An 18,865-nucleotide genomic window follows, 5' to 3' on the forward strand; every position below is an offset into this window, starting at 1 on the left:
TGTCACTTCATGTAAATTTAGTTGGGTGAAGAGGTGGATGCCTATGTTTATTTCAACAATTTACCATCTATTTTATTTCTTTATTATAACAAAACCATTTTTATGGAAGTTAATCTTAAAGTTGTGGGACCTATAGAAAAAACATCTCACCAAAGGATAATCGTTTCAAAAATCCATAATCAAACCACTCTGAGAAGCCATATGTGGTTTATTTTTACCTTGTGGACATTGTGAATATTTTCATCACCCTCTGTCCTAGTTCTATCTTAATCTCTATTTTCCTTTGCTTTCCTTTTCTTACATCTTAGAAATGCATTTCTTTATGCCATATTGTTAGTCACTTCCATGACTCTTCCTCATGAGAAAGTCTAAGCTGGTTGGTCTGACATCCAGCTCACTTGTGGTATGAGTATTGTGTGCCTCCAGCCTTGTTTCTCTTAGTTAGTGTTCTTGGTACAATGAACTTGTGGTTTTTATGAATCTGTCATACATTGCTGCTTTCTCTGCTTGGAATACTGCTCCACTGTTCACTTATCTAACCCCTCTTGGTGCATTAGGACTGGACTCATCTTTCACCTACCTGGAAGCCCTCCCCACCCCACTTGAGCCTTCTAGGCTGTGTTCAACGGCTGATGTGTATGTTCCCTCAGCCCCTGGGCACATTCTGTCGAGTACTCCTCTCGTACTGGAATTGTCTGCATTACTACTAGACTATGATGTCAGTTTGCTGAGGGCAAGAACTATGTCTTATTTATATGTATTATCATCTCCTTGTCTGGTAGGTAATAAATCCATATTGGATGGCTGGGTAAATGTGTGAATAAAAGAAGAATGAACATATGACTGAATGTAAATTCTTGTCTTAAATTGTTAAATTCTTCTTGGAATAAAATTGATTATTACTCTTAGACAGTACTTTCTTTGCCTTATTTCATACAATGCTAACACTGTGCCATTGTTACAGAATGTCTGCAGATGGGTATATAAATGCTGCTGGAAGCCTGTGACACATACAGGTGCCCCGAGGTGCTTCTTCCCTAGGAACTGGGGCTATAAAGTTGGCAAGAGACAGAATGATACAACAGGTGAGTACTGCCCTAATGAGGTCCCAGAGAACAACTCTTGATGACTCAGATAAGCTAACTGCAAAATAAAGGCTAAAAGCTGCCTCCTCGCCCCCACCCCCCCCCCCAGGGTTTACCGCCAAGTTGAAAAGGCTACCTACCCCATCTCTGTTTGGATATGACGTCCCTGACGCCCTTTTCGCGGCTGACTATCAGACATCCAATCGTTTTCATTTTAAGGTTGGTTCTGTGGTTACCTCTGAATACATCTCTGAAGAATGCCATGCCCCTACTCTGGTTTCAGCTCATTTCCCTTGAGGTATGGAGGCAGAATGTGCCTCTGTTTCCCTCTGCAGGAATCTCCCAATGGGATGGGTAGGCTCTTTTGTATTTTGTGGGGGACATATGATTGGGTGATCTTTTTTTTTCTCATAAATCAGGAAACACAGGGTTAAGAATTAGAAGCTATTCTCACTGACAGTGAAAGTCCTTCATAGCTCTACAAGGAAATTATCTCTTTTTATAGCTTATTTATTTATTTATTTATTTATTTATTTGGGGGAGGGGGGAGAATGGGTGGGAGGGGGGACAAAGAGAGAAGAGAGAGAGAGAGAATCCCAGCAGTGCTGACAGTGCGGAGCCCGACATGAGGCTTGAACTCATGAACTGAGAGATCGTGACATGAGCAGAAATCAACAGTCAGTCACTCAACCGATTGAGCCACCCAGGTGCCCCAGAAGTGGTCTTATCTGGAGTTGTTTTTTCTCTTTTTATTCTGACAGATCACTGATATGGATAGCAAACGCTATGAAGTCACCCTTGAAAATATTGACTTGCTTGATAGGACTCCTAAGACCTCTAATTTGAACTATCACGTAGAGGTCATTAATGAGCCCTTCAGCTTCAAGATCATACGGACCAGCAACAAAAGAATCTTGTGAGCTTTTCAACACTCTTTGTGTATCTTTGAATGACTATATAGTCTCAGTATCATTCACTCTGACTTACTAGGGGTGGGTAATGAGATAAGTATGATTTGGGAAAATATTTGGACCTCAACAAAATGTCAAAGCTTTTACTGTAGATCATTAACACTGTTCATCTGTCATGACTGCAGAGCACAGCATACTAAAAAATAAATGTGCTGGTGTGCTAAGTTAGATAAAAACACTTGCAGTTAATATATATTCTGAAGTAGGAAACGTCATTGTTTTGGATTACCATTCACTTTGCAACTCAACTTCACTGTCTAGCATTCTAAATTTTTATGTCCTGAGAAACTTGCCATGAAGAGCCTAACAGTGACCTGAGCATAAATCATAAACTGTACTGGAGAAAATACAAGGATTCGTGTCAGTAAAATTTGTATTCAAGTTCTGGCATCAACAAGCCACCAGTCAGCTTTGTGAGGTTAGACAAAGTATCTCACGTCAGCCTCAGTTTCCACGTCTGTAGAAAGGGAATCATAATGTCCACTGTTGCTCTGTGTACCGAGATACATTCTGGAGGCATCCAGAGTAGTGCCTGGCAAGAAGCAGATGCAAGCATAAGGTTGTATCTGCTCTCTTCCTCCAGTCATCAACTTGAGCTTCTGGTGTCACGTCTCCGGTGCTACGCTCCTCTAGAAATAAAGAATCAGAGACCCCCTAGAAGGACCTTCAAAGGTAGTATGAAAGTGAATGAGAACATGCACAAAACAACTGTTCTTGAAGTCGATAGGGAGAGTAGCAGACAGTTTCCCAGCAGAGATAGCTGGTTGGTGACTCTCGTCCTTTCCCCATGGCCCAGGTTGGACACGAGCATCGGGCCCCTGCAGTTCGCCCATCAGTACCTGCAGCTGTCTTTCCGACTGCCCAGCACCTCCGTGTATGGGCTGGGAGAACACGTGCATCAGCAGTACCTCCACAACCTGACCTGGAAGACCTGGCCCATCTTCACTCGGGATGCCACCCCCACCAAGGTGAGCTCCCCTTCCTCCTGCCTGTTGCTCACAGGAAGGAATCTTTCTCTCCTTTCCAGAATGTGACCTAGAGTCAAGCAACCCACAGAGTTACATCCATATATTATTTTGCCCAGGTTAGATCTGTTTGTGTGGGAGAATACTTGTTCTTGAGGCTTATAAACTCATGATTAGTAATAAATCCATTTTTGAAAATCTCCCTTTTAAGGGAAGATATAATTAATGACTGTACGATAGCCTAATATATATTAGAAAATCCTTCTGCAAAATAACTCCGTCTTTCATAATTGAGTTGTATCTAGGGGAGAGCTTCGGCAGGAGCTATCCTCCGTAGAACTTTGTGGACTAAAAAATACTTCTTTTAGCAGCTTTAAAATTATTCAGACCTACTGAACCATAATCTGCATTTTTACAAGGCCCACTGGGACCCACATGCATATTAAAGCTGTTCCGGGGCAGTGTCTCTCAACTTATCTGTAGTGAAGGATCAGTTCCTTTCTCTCTCTCTCTCTCTTTAATCCTAGGAAAATGAAATAGGATTACTCAAAGACATAAAAAATATATGTTTAAATTGAACAGATATAAAATCACTCGTTTAAATTGCTGTACGAGTTCCTGAACTCTTTCTCTTGATTTTTGTACTTTCCTTGTTGCTGACTTACAGTAAAGCGTGTGGGGAGGTACCAGTTCGTGAACAAGCTTTGAGCAGCATTGCTTTGTAGAGCATGTCCTGAGGCCTCCATTGTGCTTGTAATGTTTCCCAAATCTGTGCAAGAGGTGCAGGTTAAGTAGCCCATTAACTGGCCCACCTACCACTATTTGATGCAAGGAAGGGAGCTTACTTACTGAATGAAACAGAGAGAAAAAAGCAATAGCCAGCACATTCACTAAAATGCTTGCTCAAGGACCCTGACAAATAAGGAATGCTAAGCATCATACTAAGCTTGGCCTTCTATAGCTAAAAAATTCTTGAGTTATGTAATCACAGATTAAAGTCTTTGTGTACCTTCCTTCCTCCCTCTCTTCCTTCCTTTTTCTTCCTTCTCTCTCTCTTTCTCTCTCTCTCTCCCTCTCACATTTTTACTGTTATACACACTATCTTTTTTTAGATCAGTGTTCATCACAGCCCTGTGATGGGTTCAGTATCTTTTTCTTTTTCTTTTAAACCTATTTACTACCTAAGTGTTATATAGTAATTACAGAGAAAATAGAAAACACAGCTGGCATAAAGAAGAAATTAAAACTTTCTCATACTAACATCATCTTCTGCTAACATGTTGTTGTGTGTCTTTGCCAATATTTTCCAAATTAAAAAAATTTTTAATGTTTATTATTTATTTTTGAGACAGAGAGACAGAATGTGAGCGGGGGGGGGGGGGTGGGCAGAGAGAGAGAGGGAGACACAGAATCCGAAGCACAATATTTTCCAAATTAAAAAAAAATAACTTGACTGAGATACCATTTATATACTTTATAATTCGCCTGTTTTAAATGTACAACTCAGTAATTTTTTAAGCGCATTATCGAGTTGTGCAGCTATCATCATAATCCAGTTTTGGAATATGTTTTACTCATACCACTAGGGTCCCTTATACCTTTTTTAGACCTAATCCCCTTTCCCACCTCAGTGCCCATGTCAGCCCTGGGCAATCACTAATCTACTTTCTGTCTGTATAGATTTGACCTCTCTGGATGCTTCATATAAATGGAATTATGCAATATATGGTTTTTCACTTAGCACAACATTTATGAGGTTTATTCATGTTGTAGCATGGATCAGTTTTTCATTTCTTATTATTACTAATAGTATTCCATTGTATGGATATACCACATTTTATTTATCCATTTTTCAATTGATGTTACCATTTCAATACCTTTTTTTTTTTGAGAGAGAGAGAGAAAACACAAGTGGGGGAGAGGGAAAGAGGGAGAGGGAGAGAGAGAGAGAGAGAGAGAGAGAGAGGGAAGAGAGAGAGAGAGAGAGAGAGAGAGAGAGAGAGAGAGAGAGAGAGAGAATCTCAAATAGGCTCATGTTCAGTGCAGAGCCCGATATGGGCTTGATCCCACGACCCTGGGATCGTGACCTGAGCCAAAATCAAGAGTCAGATGCTCAACCAACTGAGCCATGCAGGTGCCCCATCAATACCCTTTTGATACAATACTAAACTACATCAAGTATTGACCAAGTACAGGTTGTACACAGATTTTGATTTTGTTTGTTTTAGGATAAATAAAAACATTTTTAACATACACTACTATTATTTCCTATCATTTTTCTTGACAGGGCATGATTAATCTGTATGGAGCTCATACATTCTTCCTGTGCCTCGAAGACACCAGCGGCTCCTCTTTTGGGGTTTTTCTGTTGAACAGTAATGCCATGGGTACGAGGCATCTTTTTATCTTGGCAGGGATATGTTTTGCGATGTGGCTTTTATAAGAATGATTTTCATGGTCAGATCACTGTTTAACCAAAGGTATATTTAACCTACAATGCTTCTATAGAAACAGGAACCCCAAAGTAGGATAACCTGTTACAAATGTAGTTCATGCTAAAAGCTATTTACATTGAAAACTGCTTCAGGGTTCTCTTTTGATGCAATGTTATCCCTAAGATTCTGTGGATAATAAGATCCATTGACAGGTAGGTCCCAAAGATACCTGTGGATTTCAACACGTAATCCAGGCTGTCTATCTATAGGCAGCAAGGCTGTGTTCTGCAGGCTGTCTCTCATAGCTCATCCCTACCCCACTCCAGAATCTTCCCCCTCTAGCTTCTGGACTAACAGAACCCTTAATAAGGACTTATTTTTATTTTTATCTGTAAGTTGTAATTAAACTCATCTAATAAGGTTTTTAAATAAGTTATATCACTCGCAAATTCCAAATATTTGTATTGTTCCATAGCCAGATTAAAATAGAATTGGTTCTTCTTTCTCTTAAAAAAAATCAGTTCTTCATTAGTGTTTTACTCACTTAATATTATGATAAACTTCAGCAATCACCTAAAAAAAAGAAACATGTGATTTTCATCTCTTTCAAAATGACACTGCGATTGTTTTGAATAGCTCAGGTATTCACATTCTAGAGAAAAGTATATTTGCAACCATGAAGTTCTATTAACTCTCATTTTAATCTTTTCAGAGGTCATCCTTCAGCCTGCTCCTGCAATCACTTACCGCACGATTGGGGGCATCCTTGACTTTTATGTATTCCTGGGAAATACTCCAGAACAAGTGGTTCAGGAATATCTGGAGGTATGGACTTTGCTTGTAGAGAGTTATAATTTATTGCTCTTATCTCATACACTCATTATAAATTAAGAAGAGAAAAATTAAATTTATCTAAGCTATGCGTTATGAATGCTGGGACTGTGAGTCTTTCATTGGTCGTGTGTTTATTTTGATGCACATTTGTTGGGTGCCTGCTGAGTGCTAAAGAGGCATTGTGCAAGCCTTACTAAATGCAAAAATAAGTCAGATACCATCCTGTTTCCAAGGATATCGTAGTCCATCCATATGTGATCCGTCATTCCAAACATCAACAGCCACAAATCAGCAGAATTTATTCATTCATTCAATAAAGAAAAATTTAGTGAAAAGAAACTATGTCAAAGGAACTGTGCTATTTAGTTTTTATTCAATTTTTCCAACAGGAAAGAACTTCAGATACCATTTAGCCTGAACTTCCTGTTATACAGATGAAAAACCTAGGTATAGAAAGATGAAGTGACACAAAGTCATGTGAAATATGGTCCCAGATACAAGCTAATTTGTAATCAAATAGGGGAAGTCTGACACTGTCTGAAAAAATTATAGTAGGAGACAGCTTACAATAAGTGCCATTAATGAGGTGCAAAGAAACTGTGTGGGAATTCAGAGGCACTGTCACATGGGAGGGCAGCGGCTTCTAGGGAACAATGTGAAATAGGGCTGTGGCTGAGATTTTCTCGGAGTGTTGGCTTGAGCAACTTGAAGACCTGGACTTTTTAATTTTAGTTTATTTTTATTTATTTAGAGAGATAGAGAGCAAGCAGTGGGGGGCGCAGAGAGAGAGAGAAAGAGAGAGAGAGTCCCAAGCCAACTCTACAATGTCAGCTCAGAGCCTGATAGGGAGCTCAAACTCATAGACCAGGAGATCATGACCTGAACCAAAGTCAAGAGCCAGATGCGTAACCAACTGAGCCACCCAAGCACCCCTGTAAACCTGGATTTTAAACATAGTCCAGTGTTTTTTCACGTAATCACTCATAATCCTATCAATCCTGATTCCTTTTTCCTTAGCACATACCACTATCTGAAATTATATTAGGCATTTATGTATTTCCTTTAATGTCTGTGAGAGCAGGAACTATGTTTGCTTTATGCTGCTATATCCCAAGTGCCTACATCAATGCTCAGCACATCATAAACACTCAGAAAACATTTACTGAGTGAATGATTATTATTTTTTTCCTTCCAGTATGACACCATTATTCAATCATTTTTGCTAATCCCATTATTTTGTGATGTTGCAGTTGCTGATAATATGTTTAGGTACTTAGGAAAGAAAGATGTGAGTTGTAGAATTTTGCAAATTACCCTCGGAGATTACTCTTGACTCTGACATTTTCAGATCTGGGGGCTTTATAGAAGGTGAAATGGAAACAGTGTTTTCTGTGTCAGACATGGTCCTCAAAACAGTAATTTTTTAAATGCTTAGCTGGGCCTGTATCTATTTTTTCAGCTCATTGGACGACCATTCTTGCCTCCCTACTGGAGTCTTGGGTTCCAGCTTAGTCGCAGGAACTATGGCGGTATCAATGGATTGAGGAAGGTTGTGGACCGAAATCGTGGAGCTGGGATCCCATATGTAAGTTGAAACTTCTCTTATCAGTGTAAGACAGCATTTCCTATCTTTTAGTGTTTGCATCTAATTCAATTTATTAGGAACATATACAAAGAGATAGATGGAAAGTTGGATAGATAGATACATAGATAGGGACATCTACTGTCAGAAATTTGCATACTAAATTACCTATATCATCATCAAAAGAGCTTGGTTTATGGAGTCAGATGGGTATGGTTTTGAATTTTACTTTACTTCTTCCTAGTTCTGTCAATGTTGGGCTGGCTTCCCCCTCTGAGTCCTGGTTTCCCCCTTTATAAAATGAGAATGTAAGGCTGACTTCGGTGGACTGATAGTGAGGATTGCCTTACACTTTATGGAAGACAGGCAGCACAGAGGATGAACTGTTGACAAAGTTAGCTGTTATTTTATAAAAGAAAGCAACATCTGGGGTGACATGGCTAATAAGAGCTGATGGCTATAAAAATGACTTAAAATAAGTATCTCATAATGACCTTGCACACTCCTTTAAGATCTAGCAGACTCTGATATCAAAAGCTCTGTTGTTCCAAAGTTCTGTTTATGATGTTCAATGTCCACCAGTAAATAGATAATTATTAAGTGTATAATATTTGACAAATTCATCCAGGAGATACATAACGTTATTAGTGAGGTTATCAAAACAATTTGTGTTGGGCTAGATCTTTGGAACCGTGTTGCAAGCATAGGTTTGACTAGGATCCAATTTGGCTAGGATATATTTGACTTTGGCCTGATCTCAGGACTTTTCAATCCCCTCTCAGGGCAGAAAGGGGAGCAGGCAGAGAGATGAATTTTTCCTGTGAGAAAACATGACCACTGTGTTGTTTTGGAGTAACTGATTATATGTTTCAATTTAATGCTCCCAAATATGCTGTCTGCAAGCATTCAATTCCAGGAGGAATCAGGCCAGGTCTCAACACGTCATTATGATTTTATAAGGTGCTTTCACAATCATGGTTAACCCTCATTTATTGGTATTTGGTACATAAGGTAATGGAGACTCACTGCACAGTTCATAACTTTTCCAAGGCCACTCCAGCTAGCTAAATGGCAGGACCAGGATTCAAAAATAGTGCTTTTGGGGCGCCTGGGTGGCGCAGTCGGTTAGGCGTCCGACTTCAGCCAGGTCACGATCTCGTGCTCCGTGAGTTTGAGCCCCGCGTCGGGCTCTGGGCTGATGGCTCAGAGCCTGGAGCCTGTTTCTGATTCTGTGTCTCCTTCTCTCTCTGCCCCTCCCCCGTTCATGCTCTGTCTCTCTCTGTCCCAAAAATAAATAAACGTTGAAAAAAAAAATTTTTTTTTTTAAAAAATAGTGCTTTTGACTACAAGGGGTGTTGGTTTCAATCTATCCCTGTACCTCTGATGGGAAAGGCTTTTCTGAGGTGTTGCTGATTCAGAAACAAATGAGCTTCTCTTCCATGGATTGGATCTTTCACACCACGTGGTTCCCAAGGACACCTGGGTACTAGCTGACTGCCCTGTGTTAGAACAGATGTGCCACATTGGCAATAGGCCACAAGCCACATTTCCTTCAGGCCTGCAAGCCAGAGCCTTCTAATACACATGAGAAACACTTACTTATAAGACCTTCGGATGTCTTTGAAGTTGTGGCAGATTGGAAAAAAAGAGCAGCTGGGGTCACCTTTGACTCCTATCACCTATCACAAAAGCCCCAGTCGACCCCACCCACCCATGAATACGACCTGGGGAAATGTCACTCAACCCCTTTGCATTTCAGTCTCCTCCCTGAGAACAACACCTGCCCATCTCAGATTGATAGGCAAACCCTAAAATAATGTGTGTCTGAGAGTTTGGTCAATTAAAGCTCTGCCCTCTGTCATCGATCTTTGTGAGTTATTACTCTAGCAGTTTTATAGAACAAGATGACTGTTTTCTCCTCTTCTGATATATTCTAGCTTAATGTTTAGGCTCCACGTTTGCAGTGTTATAACATTATGAATATACTTACCCAAACAGACATTTAAAGCACACCTGTTAAAGCATCCAAGCTCTCGAGTTACAGAGATGAACAAGACACAGTCCCTACCATCAAGTTCCCTCCCAAGTTCCTCCCTTATAACATGCACCTGTGAGGAGAGAGAGAGAGACACAAAACTACAACATAAGAGCACCTGCATCTTTCAGAAGGGGCTTATATACTTCTAGGAGGTAGCCAAGTCCCGGGAGTTTGAGGATCACTGAGAAACACAGCTTCAGTTTTAGTGAGCAAGTACCAGAGCTATGATACCTTCCGTGAGCACAGTGATATTTTCTAACCGGCGGGTTGGATCTTTCAGGACGTCCAGTACTCCGACATAGACTACATGGAAGGGGGAAAGGATTTCACGATTGATAAAGAGGCTTTCCCTCGTCTCGAAGATTTTGCCAAAGACTTGCATGGCCAAGGAATGAAATATGTAATCATGATGGTATGTTCAAACAAATCTGTTGCCTCATTTTTCCTTTCAAAGTGTAAAAGAAATTTACAAAAATAATTGTTATCATATTTATTTATTAGCATCCTGGAATATTAAATAACTCTAACTACCAGCCCTATAAGACTGGAAGTAAGAAGAGAGTATGGATCTGGCAGGACAATGAATTTGCCATTGGACAGGTAATTTTGCAAGAAAATCACTAACTTACAGTCATCTGGGGAAGTCGGTACTTTTGTTATGAGAGTGAGTAGAAGGCAGTATCATTACTATTTTCATGGCTTTAGAGGCTTCCTTTAAAATTATTTTTAGACCAATAGATGTCATAGTAAAATAATTAAAATTCTGGGGGATTTAAAAAAATTGAAATATATTTCACATATGACATTGTGTAAATTTAAGGCATACGATGTGTTGATCTGATACGTTTCTATATTGCAGTATGATTGTCATTGTGAAAATACCATTTCTACCACTTCACATAATTATCATTTCTTCTTTTGTGGTGGGAAAACTAATATCTAGTCTCTAAAAAGCTAGCTCCTGAATTCCTAGACTATAGATATTTGAGAAGCAATGTATTATTAGAAGAAAATTCATTTATTCTTAAAGTCCTCCTGCACCCCAATTTCCTTGTCTTTCCCAAGACATTCAGCTATAATAATGCAGCAATATGCTCATAGGCTAATGTGCAACCTAACGTCCTTTTCTTTTCCATGAGACTTGTAGGTAGAGCCTAGCCTTCATTCCAACGTAGCAGTTTTAGGCATTGGAGTAGGCTGATTAGAAGCCTCTTTTCAGAGTACTTGAAATCAAATCATGTAGGCAACTTTTTATTCCAGTTACTTACAGGCTCAGCCCTAGATAATTGGATTATGTGAGGTTTCCTAAAACATACTTAATCTGAAAGTTTATGTGACTGCAAATTGTGTTGCTCCTGGGCAGTTTACTTTTCAAAACTCCTTTTCGGGGTTATCAATGCCCCTTACATAACTGCTCACTGAATTCCTATCTACTTTGTTTACAATACTTAATTCTATGTGTTTTCTTTTTCCTTGGGTCAACCTTCCAGGAAATAGTAGAGAAGTTCCCTTCCTTCCCCAAACCAATGCTTTGCTTGGTTTTGTTTGAAGAAAATTTCTAAAATATCAGGTAGACCAATAATCATCTGTAAGTACAAAATCAGAGGCCATGGTCACATAAACATGATTTTTTTCATCTAAAAAGTAGGTTATCCAGACCTGTGAGTCATTTCAGTAGGACTCATATTTGAGTGGTATACAATTAGTGAGTTGCATGTAATTAGTGGGTGGAGGTTTATTATAAAGGCATTTGGTTAGAATGAAGCTTGCTGGGTCTGCTCTAGATAGAGTGTTGCTGTAAGTGACTTCTTTACCACACTGCCTATTTCCTGAGGTCCAAAATTACCTCTGGTTATTGTTTGTGCCCTATCACCTATTCACTCTTTGGTGCCCTATCAAATAGTTCAATCCATTTAAATTGAGAATTTTAAGCTCTCATCTTGAAGTTTAAGAAGTCTCAGAATTTTATGTATGTGTCTTTTACATTATATATTTATATTTTTATAATATTTATAATATAAATATATACATATAATATATAATGTTTATTCATTATATATTCATATATGATATATCTTCATTATATATTAATATATAATATATATTATATATTCATATATATAATATGTTTTCATTACATATATGAATATATATTCATTATATTGCCTGAACATCATCCTAAATCATAACCTATAAATTCGTTGAGAAAAGTAATAAGAATGTAAGCACAAAATCTTGTATCCTATCAGTTCAGGATTTTCAATAATTTGGCTATAAGTTCTATCTTTGTGCTATTTCTGGAAAATGTTGAAAGCTACATTAATAGGAATAGATAGGAAGAGAAGAGAGGATAAGAGATATTGGAACTGAATAAGAAGCACAAAATTCATTTCACCATTTTATTTATTTATTTATTTTTCAGTAAGTTTTTTTTTTTAATTTAAAGTTGTTAACATAGAATGCAATATTGGTTTCAGCAGAATTCAGTGATTCATCACTTACATACAGCACTCAATGCTCACCACAAGTGCCCTCTTTAAATTCGTTTCGTCATTTAAAACGATTGTTTATATACCAAAATCAACATATTCTTTATAAACTTTGTTATTCCACACGGGTTTAAATGCTCTTTAATTAACACATTAAATGAATCCAATCATTCGCTCCTGAAATAGTATCTAGTTAGATGTGTGAGAATTTTAAATAGTTCTTCCATCTGGTCTGACATGATGAAATGTTACTTTTGTGTTTTCATAGAAAAAAAGACATCTGATAACGTCTTAGTTCTGTGATCAGCAATTGTTCCTTCTCTTTTTACTTCTTTTGGGTTCCTTGCATCTATTTTACTATTTAGTTTTGGGGGACATTTTGATTCTGAAATGATAAGATGCATGGGGCTCCTAACGGAAGAAGCAATAGCCTGCCATCAATGTGTAAGTCACCCACCAGCCACACCAACTGTGGTGCCTTCTTTGTTCTCTAGGGATATCCCGGATTGACGGTCTTTCCTGATTTTAGCAATCCAGTTTGTATTGAGTGGTGGAGAGAGCAGATCAGTGAATTTCATAAAACTCTCGAGTTTGATGGAGTGTGGATTGTAAGTTGTTATTCCCGGATCAAACTTCTTTTGGAAATGGATGTTCCAAGATTTGAGAATGAGTTTTGACCCTGATCTGTAATAAAATAGTCTTCTTGCCTTAGTGCTTAGGGGCGTCTGGGTGGCTTAGTTGGTTACGCGTGGGACTTCGGCTCAGGTCACCATCTCATGGTTTGTGAGTTCGAGTCCCACATCAGGCTCTGTGCTGACAGTTCAGAGCCTGGAGCCTATTTTAGATTCTGTGTTTCCCTCTCTCTCTGGCCCTCCCCAGTTTGTGCTCTGTCTCTGTTTCTATAAATAAGTGAATGTAAAAAAAAAAAAAATCCTTTTACTTAATGCTGAGCTTCTATGCAGTGAAATAGACCCCTCAAAACCCTGGATTTTAATTCTGGATCTGCCACCGACTGATTATGTCTTTTGTGAGAAAGTCTTTTGCTTTCTCGTGGTCTCAGCTTTTTCCTCCATTAACTGTCTTTCAATCTAAAAATACTGGTTTATTAGAGGCTATAATTGCTATTATTTGTTGCACTGCTTCATTAAAATTTAAAGTTAATTAGAGAATGATTTAATGAATCCACTTTATTTTTAAGTGGGGATAGCAGGTGGAGATATTTCTTTGAAACTTGGGAAGTTATCTCTGTTAACAGGATTAGGCATCACCTATTTTTTAATTTTTTAATCCATTTTGAAGAAATAGATTTGATCTCAATTATATCTTCATGTCCCTCACTGAGTGGAATAAAAGGGGAAATTGTAAAATAGAAACATTCCTCTATCTTAGGCTTTTTTTAAAAACAATTTTTTTAATGTTCATTTATTTTTGAGAGAGAGAGAGAGAGAAAAAGCATGACAGGGGGTAGGGTAGAGAGAGAGGGAAACAGAATCCAAAGCAGGCTCCAGGCTCTGAGCTGTCAGCACAGAGCCCGATGCGGGCCTCAAACTCACGAACTCCGAGATTGTTACCTGATCTGAAGTCGAACACTTAACTGACTGAGCCACCCAGGTGCCCCAAGTGTTATTTTTTTTTTAACACATCACTGAAATAATAACAGCAACAATAACATTTATGGGTAAAAATCAGCCTTTGGGATGGTATTTCCTAATTAACTAATTGAACTCAAGGTATAAAAAGTAAAACGTGCCTGATACCACTGAGAGTTGGAGGGCAGTTTAGGCACAATCTAATCCAAAGGATGAAACAGAGGTCAAGAAAATTTAGGAAGATTACTCAAGACCCCTAAGTCAGTTGGTAAGAGACCCCAGACGGGCTCCTAGTTCAGGTGTCATTCTCAGACAACCAACCCAACTGTAGGTAACCCTTTCCCTTGTGTGGCTTTTGTGTCTTTGCAGGAAATGGATGAAGTATCCAGCTTTCACCACGGGTCCAATCGTGGGTGTGAGTCAAACCACTTGAACGTTCCTCCTTTCACTCCCAGTAAGTTGTCACAAGGCTTGTTGAAAGCAGCCTCAGCAGCACTGGTTGTGGCAGAGCTCAGTCCCACTGTCCTGGAGCACGCGGCCTGCAGCCAGGTGGGCTGCTCCTCTGCTGGAGGCCCTGCCACCACATTGGTCTCTGGCCACCTTTTCTCACTGCAGGAACCGAACCCCAGGGCGAGTGTGTGATGGAGACATGCCTCCCCCACGGGGTTCTGTGTTCTCCCAGCCCCTTTGGGGTTCTTCAGAAAACCTCAAGTCCAAACTACCTTCCATTGAAGTAAAGCTGCAATTTTGTTAATTTTTTTTCCACTCATTAGCCATAATCGAAAGCATCAATGGTCCCAATTAGGTCTCTCTTAATTTTTTTTAATTAAAAAAATTTTTTTAATGTTTATTTATTTTTGAGAGAGAAAGAAAGAGAGACTGAAGGAGGGACAGAGAGAGACACAGACACACAGAATCTGAAGCAGGCTCCAGGCTCTGAGCCATCAGCACAGAGCCCGAGGCAGGGCTCAAACCCACGGAACCATGAGATCACGACCTGAGCCGAAGTCGGACGTGTAACCAACTGAACCACCCAAGTCTCTCTTATTTTTAAGTCTCATTTCTAGTCAAATTTTCCATTCTTGATTTTGAAATTGTGTGTGTGTGTGTGTGTGTGTGTGTGTGTGTAACAGCATCGAATAGATTGTGGAAACAAGTAAGCCCCAGCATCTAAGTGAATTAACACAATAAACATTTATTTTTTGCTCATATAATACTCCAGCATGAGATGTGTGGCTGTCACTCAAGCAGTGACTCAGGGATCTAGTTACTTCCATTGAGTGGTGCTCCCACCTCAGAGTCCCTTGTTTCTGGCTTCCTGGGTGAAGGAGAGAGACGGTGGAGGTAGAGGGAGTTTTATTGGCCTTGAAGTGAGGTGTGTTCAATTGGCTCACATTTCTTTGCTCAGAAAGCCAATCACATATTCTCAGTTTACCCTGGAGCAAAAGTGTGAAATACAACCTTCCTCTCCCAGGAAGAGAACACAGTCTTGGTGAACATCTGGCCAGTCTCTGCCAGTTTATTCTGGTTTGTCCACTTTCCCTGCACCCTGGACTAAGGTTTACCTGTTTCTTGAGCCCTTTCTGGTCACTGAAAGAGTGGAGAACTTTTTTGGGAGAAATCTTGTCTTCAGATCACTTAACTTCTTGCAAAATCTATTTGCTTGCCCTGTTTACTCTTTATTCATCTCTGCTCGGTCTTTGTTCCCATTTTTTTCCCCACTGTGGGTCAGTTTATTATGTTTCCCTTTTAATCTCTTAATATTCTTCTTAGCCAGAACTAAGTTGTTGTGTTGTTGTAGTTTTGTTTTGTTTTGTTCTATGAAAAAAACTGCAATGTCATCCTGTTCTGCCTGCTTCTGGCAAACACCTCACTCCCTACCTCACAGCATTGTGTCTTCCTACCTGTGACTAGCCTCTGCCCCAGAGCTGCTCTGCTTCTCACCTTTTCAGGTTTGGAGAGCACAAACTAGCATGATAAAGACTTAAATATTTACCTTTGACCTTTAGACAGTTGTGGCGTCTTTTCTTTTTTTTTGTTTCCAATATTTATTTATTTTTGAGAGAGAGAGAGAGAGAGAGAGAGAACGAGCAGGAGCACAGGAGCTGCAGAGGGACAGGGGGCCAGAGGATCCAAAACAGGCTCCACACTGGGGCTCGACCTCATGAACCGTGAGATCATGCTCTCAGCCAAAGTCAGCCCCTCAAGCGACTGAACCACCTGGGCGCCCCTGGAGTGTCTTTTCTTATCATGGAAGTGGTTGTGAGTCTCATTCCACAGGCTGAGCTGTGCCAAAAATACACATTTCATTATATTTTGGAATTCAACTTAATTTCTGGTTAAGTTGACCTGGTGGGATTCTGTTGGGCTTGTGGGGAAAACTCAACCTCACGGTTTCCTGGTCCCACTGCTTTCTGGAATTGTACTTCATACTGCAGCCCTATGTCCACAACAGGTTCATGAAGGAGGGCTGCTATGTCTCAGTTACTGGTCTACCAGAGAAAAAATAAGGGAAGAACGAGATCCTAGGCTACAAAGCAGAAACTTTTGAGCATTTTAGGGAAAATACAGTCGCAATGGTGATTCTAGAGGCAGGATCTGAGTTCTCATTTGTGAAACCACCCAAACGTCATCTCTCATTTCTTTAAAAAGCCTACCCAGGGGTGCCTGGGTGGCTCAGTCAGTTAAGCGGCCGACTTCAGCTCAGGTCATGATCTCACAGTCCGTGAGTTCAAGCCCTGCGTCAGGCTCTGGGCTGACGGCTCGGAGCCTGGAGCCTGCTTCCGATTCTGTGTCTCCCTCTCTCTGCCCCTTCCCCACTTATGCTCTGTCTCTCTCTGTCTCTCAAAAATGAATAAATGTTAAAAAATAAAATTAAAAAAAAAAAGCCTACCCAGCATATGAGTGCCTATAATGGAAGAGTGAAAGCATTTTCCTTTCCACTGTCCCTCATGTCTGTTCCTAACACATTCAGTTCCTCTTGATCAAATATATGTAGAGAAATGTGTGTGTCTTATTTGTGTTTAATCTCAGACCAACTTCCTGTGGCAATGAGCTTGTTCCTCAGTTACTCCATCCAGCACCATTTTTTTGTGACCTCAGTGGGTGTGCACATTAATTTTAATGATCTATCTCAGGGGCTTAGTGTAGATCCGTGTAGGAAGCAGCATTTAGGGTAGAATTTAAAATCTGGAAAGGATTTCATTAGGCGGAGACTGGGTAGGAAGATAGAACAAGGAGGAAGCAAACAATTGGGTGGTTATTTTGTTAGAGCCCATTGACAAGGAAGTGCCTCGCTAATGGATATTTCCCCACAGGAGTTCTGGACGGCTTCCTTTCTGCAAGAACCCTCTGCATGGATGCAGAATTTCATCAGGGCCTTCACTATGATGTCCACAGCTTGTATGGCTACTCCATGGCAAAAGCTACACACTTGTAAGTACTTGGTTTTCCCCCTAATTCCAGCTTGGGGGAGTTAGGAGGCAGAGGGCTTTCAGAATCTTCCAGAAGTATGTTTTTCAAATATTTTTGTGCTGATAAGGGCACAGAAACTCAGATCTTATAGGCTACTAAAGAGCTCTTTTCCTATAGCCCCTTGGTTTCTGTGGGAGATTAGTTTTGATTGGCTTGTGACTAAGGGACTTCATCACATACTAGTAGGCACTAAGGTGTAAGGTATTTAGAGCATTCATTTGGAAGCCATCCCTTGCTGAGGTCCTATTACCCAATGTTGCTGTGGTTAACACACTAAGGTTTCCTGAACTGGCAAATAAAAATATAGGACCAAGTTAAAATTGTACTGGACATACTTACACTAAAAATTATCCATCGTTTAAATGAAATTCAAGTTGACCTGAGTGTCCCGTGTTTATCTGGCAACGCTGCGTGCAATACTTCTAGCTACTCTCCCACTGCCTGCCCCAGTCTCCCTCTCCATTCTCCTGTCTGCAAACATATGCTTATCTTTAAAGCCTCTCTTCAGATGGTCATTCTGGAAACCTGCCTGTCGGTTCTAGAAAGACTATCTCCCTTTTTTTTGTGCTACCTTTGTTTGTATTGCAGTAAGCTTAATGTGCAAAAATCTTATAACTTTTAGATAACCCATTTTTTCTTTTTTGCTGGACTGTAAGTTTCTTGAGGGAAAAGCCATGCCTATATCCTTAGCCTGAGGAACAGTGTATACTAAAGATGTGTGTTGAATAGCTGCTGGTCGGAGGGAGAGAAGTCAGGAAGGGCTCCACAGGGGGCCTGGTGAGAGAGGTGAGGTAGACTACACCACTTGTTTTCCTGCTCCATTGTGCCCTCCAGACTTTGAATTATGCTGGATTGTCCAGGTGAGAGAGAGTCCTTGTCCAATAAATGCCAAAGTTTTGATCTCAATAAAAGAAAAGCTTCAGGAAAAAGGACACATTTCTAATTTTGTTATCTTCTCTTTCTGACCTCTGTCTCCCTCACTCTACCTTTCCTGGGAAATAAATTAGATGAATAAGGCTCAGGTTCCTCATCTTGGGAACAGGAGGCTGGGACTGATGTTGGCCAGAGTTTCTTTTAGTTCCGATCTATTTCAACCCGTAGACGCTTCTAAGAATGGAAAGTGGGTGGGAGAGTGGCTAAGTGACCAGGGTAAGAAAGAATGGGCAGAAAGAGGGAAAGAGAGTTGCAGATTGCTTTATGGCTGGTGTCTCCATGTAATAAAAGTTCTGTAAGATCATGATGGGCTTGGTTCATAGATTCTAATAGCTATGATTAATAGTTAAAAGGTAACTGTGATGCAGAAGGTAGTAAGTGCCTTTCTAAGTTCTCTGGGTCAGACAGAGTGACCTAAGTCCCTGGAAATAAGTGAAACTTGGCCTTTGGATAGGAGGCAGAGTGGTAGA

At 40.1% G+C, this 18,865-nt stretch overlaps 1 protein-coding gene across 1 annotated transcript in view; it reads left to right on the forward strand.

Annotated features, from left to right (window-relative positions):
• LOC125154018 (probable maltase-glucoamylase 2) overlaps positions 1 to 18,865 on the forward strand; it is a 92,082-nt gene that overhangs the window by 11,536 nt on the left and 61,681 nt on the right. Inside the window, exons 3-14 of the mRNA XM_047837652.1 lie at positions 965 to 1,085; positions 1,195 to 1,304; positions 1,847 to 2,001; positions 2,853 to 3,024; positions 5,309 to 5,408; positions 6,169 to 6,281; positions 7,750 to 7,875; positions 10,191 to 10,322; positions 10,412 to 10,510; positions 12,894 to 13,007; positions 14,358 to 14,442; positions 17,306 to 17,423. Of these exons, the coding sequence (XP_047693608.1) occupies positions 965 to 1,085; positions 1,195 to 1,304; positions 1,847 to 2,001; positions 2,853 to 3,024; positions 5,309 to 5,408; positions 6,169 to 6,281; positions 7,750 to 7,875; positions 10,191 to 10,322; positions 10,412 to 10,510; positions 12,894 to 13,007; positions 14,358 to 14,442; positions 17,306 to 17,423 (1,445 nt within the window). The remainder of the gene's footprint in view (positions 1 to 964; positions 1,086 to 1,194; positions 1,305 to 1,846; positions 2,002 to 2,852; positions 3,025 to 5,308; positions 5,409 to 6,168; positions 6,282 to 7,749; positions 7,876 to 10,190; positions 10,323 to 10,411; positions 10,511 to 12,893; positions 13,008 to 14,357; positions 14,443 to 17,305; positions 17,424 to 18,865) is intronic.

Source organism: Prionailurus viverrinus, chromosome A2 (assembly GCF_022837055.1).
Source record: "Prionailurus viverrinus isolate Anna chromosome A2, UM_Priviv_1.0, whole genome shotgun sequence".
Taxonomy (NCBI): domain Eukaryota; kingdom Metazoa; phylum Chordata; class Mammalia; order Carnivora; family Felidae; genus Prionailurus; species Prionailurus viverrinus.